At 47.5% G+C, this 17693-nt stretch overlaps 1 protein-coding gene across 3 annotated transcripts in view; it reads right to left on the bottom strand.

The window, feature by feature from the left end:
- Positions 1-2073: 2073 nt before the first annotated feature.
- Positions 2074-17693, bottom strand: part of EMILIN2 (elastin microfibril interfacer 2) — a 49840-nt gene continuing 34220 nt past the window's right edge. For 2 of the 3 annotated variants that reach the window (XM_025038668.1, XM_006920054.3), the window contains 4 exons: positions 6989-7402; positions 5746-5778; positions 4941-5069; positions 2074-3280 (listed from right to left, as the gene is read on the bottom strand). In XM_025038668.1, coding sequence (XP_024894436.1) covers positions 2943-3280; positions 4941-5069; positions 5746-5778; positions 6989-7402 — 914 coding nt within the window. In that variant the 3' untranslated portion in view covers positions 2074-2942. The remainder of the gene's footprint in view (positions 3281-4940; positions 5070-5745; positions 5779-6988; positions 7403-17693) is intronic. The other variant, XM_025038667.1, reaches the window with a different exon arrangement.

Genomic DNA, 17693 nt, shown 5'->3' with positions numbered 1-17693 from the left:
GAACATGTTGAATCCCAGAAGACTTCTTTGCGGGTGTGCCTTCAAGTGTGGGAAAGCTCTTGCTTCGTGCCTGTTTGCCATGCAGTGATGGCTGGGTGAGAGGTCGGGGAAGGACACTGGGGCTCTTTGGGGTGGATTTTGGGAAGACAAAGGAAGAGCTCAGAGAAGTTGATTATAAAGGAAATGGCTTTTACTCAGAACAGCTTTGAGTGCTTCAGGGAGGAGCAGTGTAGGTTCCATCCCTGAGCTCTCAGAGGGCCTGTCCCAGCTGCAGCTTCCTTCCGCTGTACGCTGCACCCCTTCATTTGCATGTATCTTTCTTTTTCTTCCCCTTTGATAGGACAGTACAGGGAAGGCTGGTATATATGTTTAGAAAGTAGAGAGGTGCAAAGCCGTGTTTTAGATTTACAAGTGTAGATTTGGGTTTGTCTCTGATCACAATACCTGTTTCCTTTCAAACTGCAAATTGTGAGAAACAGTTGAAAAGATGATACAGTCACTAAGAAAACTAAATGTGCTAATGTGGAAATGATTTTAAATGCAGTCTGCATTGATTTATATTCTTTATTGCTGGGATCATTGTGTTTTTAATCATTTAAATGAGGCCATTTGCTAATGTTTCATGCAGGGGAGAAAACATGTCCCAGTCCTCTCTTTGCTGACCTTAAGTGCCCTGACCTTTTTCTCAGCAACAACTTTATTTTAGAGGTTATAACCCTGTGGCCCATTAAGTCCTAGGGCTTGGTTTACATGTCTCACTTGCAGCCACACAGCTTGGGGCTGCTCACAGGTGACCTTGTGTTTTCTCTCTGCCTTTCCCTTTTGAAAGATGCTTCTCTAAATGAGTCACAATCCAGCTTTCATCCTATTTCATCCCGAAGTGAAGGTAGGACTTGCTGTGATTAGACTGCCTACTTTGCCTGTCTTGAAGATACAGCTGAAATTCACCTTTTCAGTTAATGAGTCATCAGGATGCACTGAGAGAGGAGGACCAAGTGTTACATGGTGCTCTAGAGAACCATCTAGAGTAGAAAAAATGAAAAGTAGTCACTACCTTCTTCATCTCTGCCTTTTCTACTATTGTGCTTGTGTCCCCTTAGGCACCAAGTATGGTCTTTACAAGGGGGTGTGCAGAAGAGAGCAAAAGCGTGTGCACACGCCAACTGGGTTTTCCTGAAAATGCTCCATTGCATTGGGGTTTTTCCTATGAGTCATTTCTAGGAAACCAGCAATACTCTGACAGCCACTTTTACCCAGTTACCAGCTGGAGAAATGGGATGAGGATGCCATTCTTCCACCCTGCTCCTGGACTTTATTTTAGAGGTTATAACCCTGTGGCCCATTAAGTCCTAGGGCTTGGTTTACATGTCTCACTTGCAGTCCCAGACTGCAAAAGAGAGTCCCAGACTTTAAAATACTAAAACAGCAAACCCTCAGGTTCTTGGTCACTGCTCCCTAGCTGAGGGAGGGGGTGAAGAAGGCTCTTTGCAGTGTCCAGTGGCCACCCTGTGATCTCGTTTGCAGGCAGTCTTGGAAACGCAAAGTAGTTTTTACAGCATGAGAGTATCTGGTGGCTTGATTCAGGCCAGGCCAGGCCAGGGAAACAAGTCTACAGTCCAGATCTTTCCCTGAGGCGCTAGGGCACTTGCCTCCCCCAGTGGCTCTGGTCTGACAGAGTTTACTAACCTGAGCAGAGACCCCTGGTGCTAAGGTTCTGGTGCGCCTAGAGGTTTCCGTGGCTGCTGGGAAGGGAGTAATCTGCCTGGCCTTCCCTGGAACACAACGTGCTCTCCATGGGAAGATGCCTGCTTTTCTCAGATGATCTCAGCTTTCAGCGTGTACTCAAGCTTTATGTTGGGCCTCTCGTTGCCTAGGGTCCCTAGTTAAAGCTGCATCTGTGTGGGCTGGGCCTTCAGCGCTCTCATTAGCCTGGGCAGCTGCTGATGAGATGTGAATTCCCAGCATCCCCTGGAGGAGCCTTTGTGTGGCTGTGTGGCTCGCATGGAGGCCTCCAAGCACATCTTATCTGTCTTTACAAGCGGAAAAACAACCAAGTATACAGCTTGGATGGTGTGGGGTAAACAGTTGAGGTTAATTTATTCAAGCTTACTTTCTATGGCCATCGAAAAGTCAATTACCTTTCTGCAGTTTGCTTTTAAGTAACTCTCCATCCATAAGGCACCAGACGTAAGTAACTTGAAATGGTTTAGTGGTTTTACATCTTTATTGGCACTCCCTGTCTTTGCACTTAAATTGTACTTGTCATTCAAGGAGCCAAACAAGTGATACAGTCTCATGCATCCCTGCACAGCTGGGCAGAGGCTCGGGTGAGCAGTGGTGCACCAAACCCGGGACAGCCCAGACTGTAAACCTCAGGTCTCTGAGTGGTACTATGTGCCATTTCAGCACTTCAGTGTTTAAACTTCTCTCCTGCATGCCATGTAAATAAACTTAGTTGGTGACAGGTTTGCTTTCTTGTAGACTAGCCACAGGTACCAATTTTGGCCAGCCCGCCTCTTCTCAGGCCTGTATCCAGCAGCTCTTCCTTCTCTATCAGGATGTGATTCTGTGACAGCCCTACAGAGTAGCAGTTTGAGTCTCCACAGTTGGCACCCTATAGGCCCAGCTCAGGCCCCTTGGCACAGAGCCGGAAGTGTGAGAGACAGGGAGGACCTGACTTACAGGTAGAGGTATGTCCAACTTTTCAGCTATCCCTCGGAGTGACAAACTGGTGGCCATGTTAACCTTGCTGGAGAACTCCTTGCTGCCTGCTGGGGAACTCTAAGGTATGGTGGCCTCTACAGCCAGGTAAGGCCTTTCTTTACCTTGGGGGAAGTGGTGGGATGTCTAGAAAACTAGACCAGTGTTCCAGTTACATACATAAACTGAATATATTAAAGCTTTCCAGTTCTTACAACTCTTTTCCCCCATTCCCCTGCACCCTAGAGGTGAGAAAGGAAAGGATATAAGAAAACCCCACTAAATGTGGAGTACATTTCATCGAAGTCCGTGTGAGCCAACCTGCCCCCTGTCACCACGATGTTGACACCATCTCCTGCCTTTAAGTGCACAATAAGATGGAATGCCCCTGGGCCCCCGCAAGTGTGCAAACTTCCTTGGGGCCGGTGATATTCCAGGAATTCTCTCTTGTAGCCGGCTGTGTGCAACTGGGCCACACTGGCATTGGAGACCGACAGGACAGCTTCCACATACGCGTCCCTCTCAGGAGTGAGGGTGGCTGTGATCAGGTAGCGCCCATCGTATGGAGCCGTGAAGATCCCTGGGAGGAAGAAGGCAGACACCTGTGCTGATGGAACCCCAGCACAGCCCTGTGCAACAGGTTAACGCTTGGGAGGTAGCCCATCTACACCCACCCAGTGGTCCCCTTAGCGTGCACTGCTCTTTGCCACTGACCCAATCCTCATTGTGAGACACTGTCTTCTGCTTCTCACATCCAAGAACTGACAGAATGGGGGCCTGGAGCTGAGAAGAAATCTTGGGCTGGGTCTCCAATCCACCCTGAAAAATGTTAGGCCATCCAGCTCTCTTCCCCAGCTTTTAATAGAAACCTAAAGCTCTAGGAGTCTCAGGAATCTTTACTGAGACATCTGGCGTTCAAGTTCCCTCAGAGTCTTCCTGGAGTGAAGCCTCACTCAGGGTCACCCAGAATTTCCTTTACCGAGGATCTGCTCAATGAGAAAGGTACTAGACATCCTGGGATCATGGGAGGAGTGGCATCCCTGCTTACAAAGATCCCCTGACCTGAAGAGTGGACAAGCTGTCCACTACCAAGGCAGCAGGAAGTGAGGGTGCCAGAGGAAGCCATACTTGAGTTGAAAGCCAAAGCAGCACTTGCCAGACGGCAGCCTGCATACCTTGGAGCCTCGGGAGTGGCTTAGAAATGGTCCTGAGCTTCCCTCCAGTCAGCCTAGAAGACCCATTTTTCCAGGTTCTGCAGGAGAATTTTATGCTAACCCTTAAGAACCACCATCCTAAGAACAGGTGGGATTTAACTTGACAGTGGCCAGGCAGGGTAAACATGAGGGTGATGGCTAACATCTGCCCAGAAAGAACTCAATTCCATGTGCCAACAGCCTTCCAGAAATCCACCGTCACATGCATGCAGGCCCTGCGAGCACGGTGTGGGCACCCTGGTCTGCTGGCACTTGACAGTCCCAGAGCCTAGATACTCCTCAGAGGTCTCCATGCTCCCCAGGAAAGATCCCCAGGCCACCTGGCACCTGAGCACCTTCCTCAGGGCTCAGCCCTGATCTGCCCCAGGCACACCTCAGGAGACATCAGTGGGCCAGGTGGGCCCTGACACAGTAGACCAGATGCCCATATCTGGCCTGATGGAAAGGGCTGTGCCTCCAGACCCCGGGGACAGAAGCCCAGGCCCTGAAGTGGTAGGCTGGCAGGAAGGAGGGAACCTGTACTACAGGAACCTAGGGTTACCTCTGTCCTCACTATTCCCATGGGCTGGGGGACGACATGGGTGCTGCAGGCAGAATCCAGAACACGATTCTATTTCAGAGCAGGAAACCCCACACCCAAGGCCGCCCTGCTGGAAAGAACGCTGTCCCTTTTCTGGCTGTGTTCATCATAAACCACAAGCTCCTGAAAGAGGTTGGGCGAGGTGTCCCAGGGTGTGAGGACGACAGACTGCAAGAAAGAGAACCTCTCTGCGGCCGAGGCTGGGAAAGCTAACAAGCTCCATAATCAGTTGAACAATAATTCCCATGGCGGAGGCTGGTTTGCTGACCTCACGACTGGGAAATGTCACTGCACATCCACCCTCCCTACAGCCTGTGAGCTGGAAACTCTTTCACAAAAACCCACAACGGGGAACAGCAACACTGCCAGCTGCCCCGTCCAGGGCCCTCAGCTGCTGGGGCACCTCCCGCCCCAGCACCCCAGAGAGCACGCCCCTCAGTACTTACCAGTGTTGGGGTTGTACACGTCCCCATCATTGACCAGCACTTTGTTAAAGAGGACGACGCCCCCATCGCTGGGGAAAGGCTTCTGGGTGAGCCCCGCAGAGAAAGACACCAGAGAAGGTGCCACAAGCCCTGGAACAGAGGACACGTGTTCGCAGGCAAATGGTCAGGGCCTGTGCCGAGAGGCGGCCTCACCGCTTTATTTTGTCTTTAAGTGGTAAAGCATCCACAGGCACAAACCGTCCTCACACTCTAGAGCCAGACAGACCTTGTCAGGTCAGCAGCGAGAGCAGCTGAGCAGTTAGTTGGACAGGCTCTCACTGGGAGTGTGTGTGGCAAAGAGGGGGCTGAGGCTGACTATGAGACTGAATATCTTTGTGAGAGCAGGCTATGTGATGCTGTGTGCAGAGGTGGGAGGCTTTGTGCATCATACATCTGTGTGTGTGTTGGTGGGACAGGGGTGGTCAGGGAGTGGATAATGGGAATAATCTAGGGAGCTGCTTAAACTTGGACCCCAGAACGCTTGTCAGGGCCACACCAGGCAGAGGCCCACACAGTTTCTCAGGAAACTCCATGAGCTGGGATGATGCATGAGGGAAAACCCCTTGTTTCAGGCATGACTGTGACCCTCTCTGGGAAGCAAACCCTGGGGGAACTTGGTCCACTGCAGTCAGCAGAAACCCTGTCCCATGGCTGGTGGGTGGGGAAGGGCTGGGCCCCGGTCTTTACCCACACTAATAGCCCGAAGAGAGGAAGAAGGACATGGCGAGGAGAACCGGCCTCCTGCCTGGTCTCTCAGCAAACGTACCTGGAGAGGCTATAGGAGGTGACCTGGGGTATCCTGGAAAAAAAAAATGAGAATGGAATATCGAACAAAATCCTAAACAGCATCTCATTTTTGGGAGTCCCCTTTTTCTCCCTGCTCCTCACACTATTTCTTTAAATACACATAGAGCAAGGGCGCCCACTCCAAGCTGTCTTCCTAGAAACAGAGGCATAGTTGTACCCGCAGTGCCTTCTTCCTAACCCACTTATCCCGGGCAGAGATGGCCCTGGAGGTATGATGGCTGGGAGAATGCAAGGAGAAAGATGAGATGCTGGGCTTCTCAAGCCACGGAGAAGTCCACAGACGGATCAGACTCACATGCCAGCCAGCACACTTGCCCTCTAGTGTTGCCTGCCTCCAGCTAGACTGAACGTAGTGTTTTTTTACATGGATGCATGGATGGAAGGAGGGATGCACAGACAATAGCCCAACAATGTATAAGCATCCATGATGCGTAAAACTAACGAAACAAACTGTCCAGCACTATTTGTTTACATGTCTTAGCCCTGAGCCTCAGTTTCCTCATCTGTAATTAGAACTAATATCAACTTCAGAGCGCTGTCAGGAGATTGAGCACCTGGTTCAGTTCTTGGCAGGCAGTGGGGATCCCACAAATACTGGCTCCCTTTACCCAACACCATCACCCCCACCACCACCTGCCCCCAGTGGTGCTGACAACTCACATGGAGCACTTACTAGCCAAGCACTGAACTAGGCTTCCCTCCTCCACCCTCACAGTAACCCCCTGAGGTCCTATTACTATCTTTATTCTGCAGGTGAAGGAGCTGAATTTCAGGCGAGGAAGCTTGTGATGACACAGCTGGGATTTGTGCTAGAACCTTCCAACCCATCCACTCTGACATGCAGCTGTCTTTGCTGCTACACCAGCTCCCAGTACACATTTGGTTTCCCAGGTACATTTTCTGCTGAGAAGATCAACGAGCCGGCCCATGACCCAGGTATTCCAGCCCATGGGGCAACTCTAAGTACTTTATTACACTATCCCTGGAATGCCCCAGGCTCTGGGGGTTCAATTAGCATAAACTGGTCCCTCAGGACCTCATCACCTTTGGAGAACTAAGTTTTGGAACTTGTCCCCTGAAGGCTGGTCCCTGGACCCATAAAGCCCCTGCAGCAGATCCCTGAGGCTCAGGATGCCCCTCCTATATTCACGCCCTGTGCTCAGATGTGTCCAGCAGCAGCAGCAACTGTGAGCCTTACTCACCTGGTGCTCCAGCGAAGCCTTCAGCACTGGGAATGGGCACCTGCCTGGTGTGGCCATCCACCCCGTGGGGCAGGCCCTTCCCGGACACGCCCAGCCTCCCCGGAGGCCCAGCCTCTCCAGTCTCCATAATGACCCCAGTGGAGCCAGGCAAGAACGGCAGCCCTGTCCAGCTAGGCCATGCTGGTGGGGGCAGCAGCTGTGGTGGCCTCTCAGGCAGGACAGGCTGCTGGCCTGTGTGCAGCCGTTGTTCAGGGTCCTCGGGAGGTGGGAGCGCACCGGGCCTTGGCAGTGACGGAGGGGTCAGCTCTGGATGAGATGGCTCCGTGGGGGCCTCTGCCAGCTGTGGAGGCCTCTCAGGGGCCTGCGGGGCCTTCCCTCGGGGCGGAGGCGGGGGCGTTTCTGAGGGCTCGTCTGCTGAGCATTTGGAAAATGAAAAGACATACACAGTTAAAAACCTCAGGCCTGACTGCTCCGCCATAGCCCCTCTGAGACTAAAAGTGAGTGCTTGGGTGGCTGCCCCTGTGTTAGCATCAATGAAGCCATGGGCACTGCCCTGGAGAACACGAGAGCAGCCACCACCGCGTGGAGACAACCTGTCTCACACCTGTGGAGGGCACCTTGGGGCAAGCTGCCTTCAGGTGGCCCAAGAACCATTGAGAAAGCTTGTCAGAGCCCCCTGCCCAGGAAGCAGGACTTTCAGCCTCCCTACATGATGGTTGCACTCCAAAACAGTGCCATTCTTAGCTCTAGCACCCACAATTTCCTGATTTCAGAGCATAATGCATCCCAAATTACTGAAGGAAGTAGATGCATCCCAAATTACTGAAGCGAACCTGCTGCCACTGGCAAACTTACATTCTCTCATACAAGTGAGTTTCAGCGTCACTGTGGATGGCTTCAGAAGCTGAGGGCCTCCTGGGTACAGACACTAAAGTGACCCAAGCAGGTGTCAGGGAACTTGGAACATATCTACAGCAGAAACAAGTGCCAAAGGAGCAGTGACACCCCTTGCTTGCCACCACAGCCTGAAGATCACCAATGGAGGGGATTTCCGCCAGAGGAACCTCCTGATTCACATTTTCCTGCCTTCTTGGGATGGTGCTGGGACACAGCCGGGAAGCTCTGCCCTTTCCTCCAGTGAATACGTTCCTGGAACTAGGAAGCCTTCCTGAGGGCCCACAGGCATCTAAGAATAACTGGCACTGGCCAAATTCCACCCTCAAAAGCCACTTCCCCCACCTCCTTGGTCCCTTTGGTGCCAAAGCTATCAAAGTCTGTCCTGACAAAGTCAGTAATGGCATTCTGACCCATTGTCCAGTTTGATTTTAACAGTCACTAAGGTACCTATGGCATACCAAACACATGCTCCCCACTACCCACAGAGCCAGGTTGCTCACCCACTTCTATCCCCAAAGGGAGGTCATTTCACAAACAACCTTTCCTACCCAGTGCTTAAGCCCTTTAGAGAATGAGTCAAGTGATTACTTTCTCAACTCTCCCAAGGTTAATACAGAGCTACTACCATTCTGGATGCAGAGAAGTTAATTCATGCCATTCCGTGGAATTGCATCAGGCCTTAATTCTCTTCTTAACCCTGGCTAGAAGGGCTGCTGGGTTTAACAGAGAAGCTGGCGGAGGGATTCCAGACATAAGGGTACACCAGCCACAGTGGAGGACAGGAATTGAGAGCCGTCCGAAAACACTAAGTCAAAGTCTGCACAGTGAATTAGGAGGCTCCCAGCCCCCTCCCCCACTCGGCTTCCAGGACACTTGTTTATCACCTCAGCTCAGAGATAGGAGGAGTTTTCGAATTGACTCCACAGTGAAGCTCACAGGCATGAAACCCTGTCTATGCCTCACCTTTAAATGTGAACCACAGTCAAGATCACCTGAAGCGCAAGGAAAACCTCTGATGTAAAAGACAAAGACCAACACAAGCCATCTAACCAACTAATGAAAAGGAACTTTGGAGAAAGAGACAATGCAAGAAAATAAATGTGAAATACCCTCAGAAAAACAGAAGACACCATCCAAGATGCAAGAATAGATTGGTATAAAAAAAGACCTAATTAGAGAATAAGGATGAGCTTTTGCTGATTAAAAATATGCTTCCCAAAATAAGAAAATTCAGTGAAAGTCGGTAGACAAAATCGAGATCTTTTAGAAGGCAGAATGGAAAGACAAAATAGTAGAAAATAGGAGCGAAATCATAAGAAGATTTGAAGTCAACCCAGAAGTCTTTTTCTCCTCAATAAACAAACGAAAAAAAATCAGAAAAGCTGGAGTGTAGGGATGATGAGGTGGTAAGAAGAGGATTATCAAATACAATGCAATTTCTCAGGAGTAAAGAAGAAGAAAGATTCCAGCAGAACTAGTAAACCAAAAACCCAAACCAAGGCATATTCAGATGCTGAGAATAAAGGAAAATCCTACAGAGGCACCTAAAAATGGCGGAAAAAAGGCTTTGTTCATCCCTCTTGTGACCACACCAAATTTGGGATGGAAACACGGAGCAAACAGCAAGGAAAGTTGCCTGGGATCTAAATGAACAGAAGCCCTACAACTAAGGAGAGAAATAATTAATCAACTTCAATGGTGGAAGGTGGGAGGGGGCGAAGATGGAGGCTGCCCAGTCCCCAGTGGCTGAGTGGGACAGAGGCTACAGCAGTGGCAGCCGGCAGCTGCAGACACCTCTTAAAGGAGCCATGTCTGCAAGCGGACTTGCGTGGAGATGGACCTGCTTGCTCTGAGCACCAGTGCCAGGTTGTCTGCTCAGGGGGCACCAGGGACTTATAGGGGGACAATAAATTTTTGGAGTAAGAGCTGGTGGCGAGGCTTTCTCCCTGGGCTTTCTCCCAGGCAGAAGTGCTGGCGGTATCCATTGTTCATCTGTTGAGCCCTTCCTGCTCCCAGTGCTTAGACAATGCACCACCATAGCTGAGACATCATCGAACTGTATAATAGAGGTCGCTCTGCCCAGAGAAGTCCCTAAAACTCCACCTCCCAACTTACGGCCCCACCTACCCAGCCCAAGCCACATCCAGCTGTATCCTCAGTGAGTCCAGTGCTCCTCACTGAGCCAACCCCAAGACTCACACTGGTGGCTGCTGGCCTCGGTTTCTGGCATGGCCTCTTGAGCACAGCATCTGTAGATTGCTTGCTGAAACTTAACAGGTGACCCCAGAGAGGCACAGGCTGGGGCTATACTTGGCCTGCAGCTGAACCCCTCTCAGGACTGTGCCACTGGACACCTACTACACAAAGCCGCACTAATAAGACTGGGAGACTTAGGAGCTTTGCTTAGTACATAGAAACAGACACAGAAAGGCAGCCAAAATGGGAAGACAAAGAAGCAGAAACCATACAAGAGAACAGAACAGAGATCCAGGAATAAGGGAGTCTAAGCAGAGTTCAAAACAATGGTTATTAAGATGCTCAGTAAACTTAGGAGAAGTGTAGATGAACTCAATGAGAACTTCAACAAAGAGATTTAAAAAAAAAAAAAACATAAAAATGGAAATAGAAATTATAAAAGGGAACCAGTCAGAAATGAAGAACAGATTATCTGAGATGAAGAGTATACCGGAGGGAATCAACAGAGTGGATAAAGAAAAGGATCGAACCACCCGTATAGAGGTTGGGAAAGCCAAGGACACCCAATCAGAATGGCAAGAAAAAAGAAGCCAAGACTATAATAATAATTTAAGGAGCCTATGGGACAAAATTAAATGTAAAAATATCTGGGTCATAGAGGTACCTGAAGGGGAACAAGAAGCTGAAGAGCTATTTGAAGAAATAATGATGTAAAACTTCCTTCACCTAGTGAAGAAAATAGACATACAATCCTAAGAAGCTCAGAGAATCTCAAGAAAGAGGAACCATCTGCAGCGAGAGAAAAGCAGTTAGTTACCTACAAGGGAGCACCCATAAGACTGGCAGCTGATTCCTCAAAAGAAACTATGCAGGACATAAGGGCTTGGCACAAATATTCAACATGATGAAAACCTAGGATCTACAACCAAGAATATTTTTTCCAGCAAAGCTATCATTTAGAGTCGAAGGACAGATAAAGAGCTTCCCAGACAAAAATAAGCTAAAGGAATTTATCAACACCAAGCCAGTAGTACAGGAAATGTTGGTGGTACTTCTTTAAGAAGAAAAAACATGCATCAAAAACATGAATAAAGACTGGTAATAACTACATTCCTATCAGCAAGTACCTCAAATGGAAAAGAATTAAGTACTCTGACCAAAAGATAGGGTGGCTGAATGGATAAGAAAATAAGACCCTACATATGTTGCCTATACTCACTTCAGATTAAAAGATACACAGAGACTAAAAGAAAGGGGGTGGAAAAAGATATTGCCTTGATGGACCTAGAGGGTATTGCGCTGAATGAAGTAAGTTAGATAGAGAAAGACAAATACCACATGATTTCATGTACATGTGGGATCTAAAGTACAAGACAAACAATGACAACACCAAAAACGGAAACAAACTCATAGAGAATACTTTGAGGGCTACTAAATGGGAAGGAGCTTGGGGGGATGGTGAAAAAGGGCAAAGGGATTAAGAAGTACAAATGGATAGTTACAAAATAGGGAGATATAAAGTGTAGCATAAGGAAAATAGTTAATAATGTTGTAATAAATATGTAAGAAGGAAGAGGGGTCTAGATTTAGTGGAGTGCGGACTTTGTGAGTTATATAGATCTCTAATCACTATGCTGTACAACTGAAACTAATATACTATTGTATGACAACTGAAAAAAAACTCACTGAATTATACAATGTAAATACGAGCAACTAATTGTCTATTATATCTCAATAAAGCTGAAAATAAAAATAAAAGAAAGAAAAATCCTATAAGCTTTCAGGGGAAAAATTTTTTTTAAGTTACTTTGAATGAGATGGTCATCATCAGGCTTCTCAACAATAATATTATAAACTAGAAAACAAGAGAACAATTGCCTCAAAAACTTCAGGGAATATCATTGTTAACTTTGATCTCTGTACCCAGCCAAAATGTCTGTCAATTATGAGACTAGAATAAAAATATTTTCAGACATGCAATGTTTTAAAACAAAACAAAACAAAAATTCTCAAGCACTCTTTCTTAAAAAGCTATTGGAAAATGTGCTCCACTGAAACACATGAAAGAAACATGAAGTAAAGAAAAGAGTCAGATAAGAAAGAGGTTCAAGAAATTTCTAGGATGGTAGTGAAGGAAGTTTCAGGTTGAAAGTCTTATAGCGAGTGTAAAGAATAAGCAGTTCAGATTGGATCATGAAGAAAGAACTCCAAGAGGGAGGTCACTTGTTTTAAAAAATGGAGTTGACAAATATCTGACATTTTCTGCTGTGGAAAATAAGATTGAGAGAGTGTTGAAGGGTAAGAATCCAAAACAGATACAAAAAATCTAGCAAATAGGAATGCAACACTACAATGAAGAGCAAAATAAAAAGCAACATAATCATATTTAGCTATTATTGAGCTGTTTAAACTCATAATAGCATAAATATTGACTTGATTTTTGCGATGTAACGATTGGGAGCAAGAGAAGGGGAAGCAGGGAGAGACACGAAAGAGCTTTATATATAGACTGTCTGTATATTAGTCTAATAAATAATAAATGTCTAAATACTACATATAATCTTTATAGAGATATCTAAAGCTAATAAATCAATTTAGAATTATGGAGGCAAATATCAGGGGCAAAATAGTAACTCAAAGAGTTGCATGTGGCTGCCCTTAGAAAATGAGAAGGGTAACGAGGAGAAGTGGGGGCAGCAATGCTGATTTTCATTATAAGCTTCTCAGTAATGTTCTACTCAGTTTTATAAAATATAATCATAAAAGACACTCACCAAGGGCCTATCTCTACCCCTTCCAATCCAAGCATGCTTGAGTCTATTTCTTATCCATCTTCTCTTTCTTCCTCCTCACTCAGGTTGTCCTTCCTCCCAGGGCACATGCTTCTGCCTATGCCTCCAGCGCCCACCTACCTTCCCTTCTCGGAGCTGCTCCATCCAACATCACTCTCTTCTCATTCCTCTTTCCTTCCCACAAGCTCCTTCCTTTTAGCCCAAGATTAGGAGTCTCCATCCAAAATTTAAAAATAAAAACACTTTTCCTCAGCAAAGTACCTTAAAATAGAAAAGTCCAGCCCTTCCAACTGGTCCTGGTTTTCTTACCCATTCCCACTGCATCTTCCTACGACATCCACCATCATTCTCCCGGTCACCTCATCCAGGCACTCAGTCGTGTCTTCCTCTTCCTTCTCCTTTATCACTCACACATATTGACTACCATCGGTTGCTAAGTCCAGCTGATTCTAATTCTGAAATATTTTTAGCTCCTCCATACTTTTTTCACGGTACTCTTTAGAAAGCATTCTAGTGATCTTTTCCCTGCTCAAAATTCTTCAGTGGGGAATAAAAGTTGTTTTCCACTGCTCATAAAATTGAGTTAAATCTCCTCTGTCCTGTGTTCACACCACCTGCCATCTCCTCCTGCAGGCTTCAGTACCCTCACTGGTGCCCGGCTCTCATCTGAGCTTCACTCCTTTGTGCCTTTGCTTTTGTTGTTCACACTCCTTAAATGGCCTTTTCTGGCTCCCTCACTGAAACACACCCATCCCTGAAGTCCTGGCTCAGATACCACCTCCTTCGTGAAGCCATCCTGGATCTGCCCAGTAGGGCTTGAACAATCCTGCCTCTGAACCATGATGCTCTTTGAGCATCTAGGGGTTCTTTCAATTTCTTATCTTTCCTCTCTCGCTTGGTGATGAGCACTTGAGGACACATTTCAATGATCTTTTATCCTCAGGGCTATGTACAAGGCCTGGCCTGTGGCAGTGAGATGTTTATGTGTTTAATGAATGAAAGAAGCCTGGAAGTATGGCAGTTACTATGGCCCATACCCAAATTCCTGCCAGCCATTAAATTTGGCACCCTAATATTGCCAACAATTGCAGTCTAGTGTCCTATTAGGGCGATGCTGGTTCACAGAGACGGTGATAGTTCTCTCTTTTATACTCATCACTCCGCCAGCACCCAGGCTTGTAATAACCAGTGGAAGGCAGAGGAAAAAGAATGAACAAATATACTGCTTGGGCCAAATATCTTCTACTTATCTCCTTGGGGACTCCATCCACGACTGCTATGGAGAGCTGAATGCTCCAAACCCCCCATCACATCACAGCAAAAGCAGTAACGAGACAGAAAGCTGCCCTGGAGCCAATTGGTCCCCAGCCCTGGCCCCTCCAGCTCACACTCACTCCACAGTGTCACGTGGTGTGTCTGATGCATACGTTTATTACAAACTTGAAACAGACTGTACAGTATTTTGCTCATTCTGCAAAGATAACTCTGGCAGTTGATATCTTTCTGAATTGAACATCTGTTTGTAATTCAGAGAGTGACCATTTGAATTGAGGCCTTCATAAGAGCCAAGGGTTGCTGCCCCTGTGTCTACAGCACGAGTGGTAAGAAATGAATAAGCCACACATGTGCTGGCTCTTGTTCCAGGAACCTGCCCAACGGTGCCGTCCTGATGCCAATGTGTGGCCTGGTGCCACCATGATGAGCAGGTCTGGCAGGGCCACAGCCTTACAGAGGATGGACCTGACAACCAATAGTAAAAGCCACTCCCTCTCCTTTAAAGTCCTTAATAAAAGCCAATTTCAACTTTACTGAAACAAAGACCTGCCTAAGAAAATCCCCAATAATCCACAAGGCTGCATGTCTTCCAGCAGACCAACGCCCCCACTCTGTTGAAGGAGCCTGGGTTGTCTGCCTCCTATAGCCGCTAGGGAACCCTGGAGACAGGCAGCTGCAATGTGAATCTAAATTGCAAAAATTAAAGCTCCTTAGCATGTTCCCGGCAACTTAGTGGTATCTTGGCACAGAACAAGCGGCTGTGGGAAACAGACACTGGCCTTAGATGTTAGAGTCTGTGTTTAAGGTCTGGCTGTGGGAAGACCACTGAAACCTAAGTTATCAACCTCCTCCATTCCACAGGCCAAACCTGCAATGCCTCCTGTCACCCAGGCAGAATTCGGTGCCGATCAGATGAAGTGATGGGTGCAGGTGAGCTTCCCTAATTGTAAAACACTGTGAGAGTGAAGTGCAGTGCATTAGAAGGCCAGTGGAGGTGAAATCTGATCTGCCTGGCATCCGGAAGGTGTCTGCAAACCAAATGCTGCAACTGTAGATGGAGTTTAAAGATGTTAATCAGGACTTCTGGCTTAAAAAAAAAAAAAAAAAATCCATCAAAATGTTGACATAAGGCAGCTAAGAAAATAGACGTAAGATGTTTTCAGAGGCAAAAACTCAATTCCTGGGAATCAGCCCACAGGTCACCACTGACTGAGGTGCAACAAATACCTGTTCATCAGGAAGTTCAGAGGAACTGTGAACCCTGAACGGGCACGGGATGGGCCACGGGAAATGGGCTTCTTGAGGAAAGTTACTGATCTTCCCTGCAGGAGGGCAGAGGTGGAAGCAGGCCAGGGGGCATGCCCCCTAAATGGAGGGCGCTGAGGGGCTTGCACAGGTTCTCAGGCTGAGGAGACAACTGGCAGAAAACCTCAATTCTTCTCCTGACAACGAAGGAAGTGAAAACATGTATTCATACTGAGATGGTTCTACTCCGAGCAAATGGCAGCCTAAATGCTGTTTCTGGCCTTCTTCAGAATGAAGAGGAAACACCTTTCTGCTTTGTCCCAGGGAGCGCTGTGCTGGTTCCGCCAGGAAGAGCCCACACCCACCCTCCCTCCGGAGGGCCGAGCTCAGTGGGCCGAGCCAAGCAAGTGAGTCCAGACATGACCACACGGAAAGCCCATGGACTCAGGCTAAACAAGGGAGCATGGCTACACTCCTGAACAGCACAACATGGAAATATAGATATGGCTTTAGCTGCATGTGTTGAAATCTGTGGCCATATACTTGAAGTGGAAAGTAATTTACTATCTGAATCCCGGCCAGGAGTGGGGGTGGGGGGAGGTCTTGCCTGTCTGAGCATCAGCATCACTTGGGAATTTTTTTTTTTGGTAGAGATTCACAAGTTGATTCTAAAATTTATACGGAAATGCAGAAAGGATCGATGCTACCTGATTTTCAGAATTACTATAAAGCTGCAGTAATCGAAACGTTAAGGAGGGACAGATCAATAACGAACAGAACAGTCAGTAAATGAACTCATACATGCACAGTCTCCCTTTTGCTGATGGCAGGTGTCAAAGTCGGTGATTTTAGTCTCTTTCCTAACCTTCCTCCTCCTTCTCCCCTTCTTTCTAGGTGTAGCTTGTCCTGGGTTGTCGTCTCCTTCTGCCTCTGAGGTGGCTTTCCTTCCACTTCCAAGACCAGAGCTAGGGGGCTATTGTTTTAATTACAAATTTAATAACAAATTCCTGGGTCTCACCTCATCCCTGTTGAGCAGGAATCTCCTGAGCGAGCCCAGGAGTTTTGTTTTATTAAGCTCCCAGAGGATTTTGCATGCTGCCATGGGAGATCTCAGTCTTCAGAACACTGCACTTCTAAATTCAAGGTTAAGATGGAGAAAAGTAGCTGCTATTTACACCAACTTAAAGAGCACTGCAAACACCAGATGCCCACAGGGTCAAAGGGTATGTGTTGTCCGGAGTCAGTATGGTCCAAGTGTACGCAGTTTATTTAGCCTTTATATATTTATAAAACTCCATGTCCACCATGCTTGTCTTAGACCTAAACTGACCCTGATATCAAGTCGAGGGCCAAAACCATCATATATGCCTTTCAGGCTACCCTTCCCCTGGCTGGGCTTTATGGTTCATTATTTGTAAAATCCGTGCTTTTTCATTCGTACACATCTTGCACATCTTAAATTAAGCAACTTGATAAACATGGGATTCTTAAATCTGAAACTCTTCTAAATGATATGTTATTAATATAATTCAAGTACTATGAGAAATTACCCTAAGCCATGAGCAGAAGAAAGATGTGGGTGATTTGGAAAAGGAAGTAGTGCTTTGTCACTAGAGGATGTTGCAACAACACTGTAGCATCTAGGCAGGCACGTCCTTCTTGGAACCGTGACAAGGGGAAAGAGAGCTTCCCTGATGCACAGAAATATCCGTCTGCCCACAATCCCCAGCTTTCTCAACACAAGGAACTCCCCTTCCCTCCCAACTGTAAGAGGAACAGCAGAACCACTGGAGTCCAGCCAGGCTCAGCACCTACGTCAGATCACGAGTCGGCTGGGATGTGCCGGGCTGTCAAAGGTGGCAATCAGGCCAGGGCCATCCTGGGGCCCAGGCAGAAAATAGACTCTGCCTTTCACCCTCGCCTGGGGCAGACGCCGGAGCTGTCAGTGGAAGGAAGATTCCTTACCCAACAGTGGGGGTGAAACTAGGCGACTTGGGGACAGGACGCTGACTAAAGAAAGGGAGAGGATGCTGGTGAGAAGGCGTGAAGGACCGGTGTGCCCCCACCCATCTGTGAAAACAGGTGTCAGTGTGTCCAAGCACAGAGGGCCAACCCACAACGGCCACATCAGACAGAACAAAGGACTTAAGAATGTCTGTCGTTTAGAACCTAATTTAGCCCTAAGTGTCAAGCTTCTGGTCAATAAAAGTATTTGGACATGAATCCTGAACACTAGGAAGGGGAGATTTCTAGGATTTTTACACTTCTTACCTGACTCCTCATTTAGAAAATAAAAGGGA

This window comes from Pteropus alecto, unplaced genomic scaffold (genome assembly GCF_000325575.1).
Source record: "Pteropus alecto unplaced genomic scaffold, ASM32557v1 scaffold146, whole genome shotgun sequence".
Taxonomy (NCBI): Eukaryota; Metazoa; Chordata; class Mammalia; order Chiroptera; family Pteropodidae; genus Pteropus; species Pteropus alecto.
This window is presented reverse-complemented; position numbering and strand designations above follow the sequence as displayed.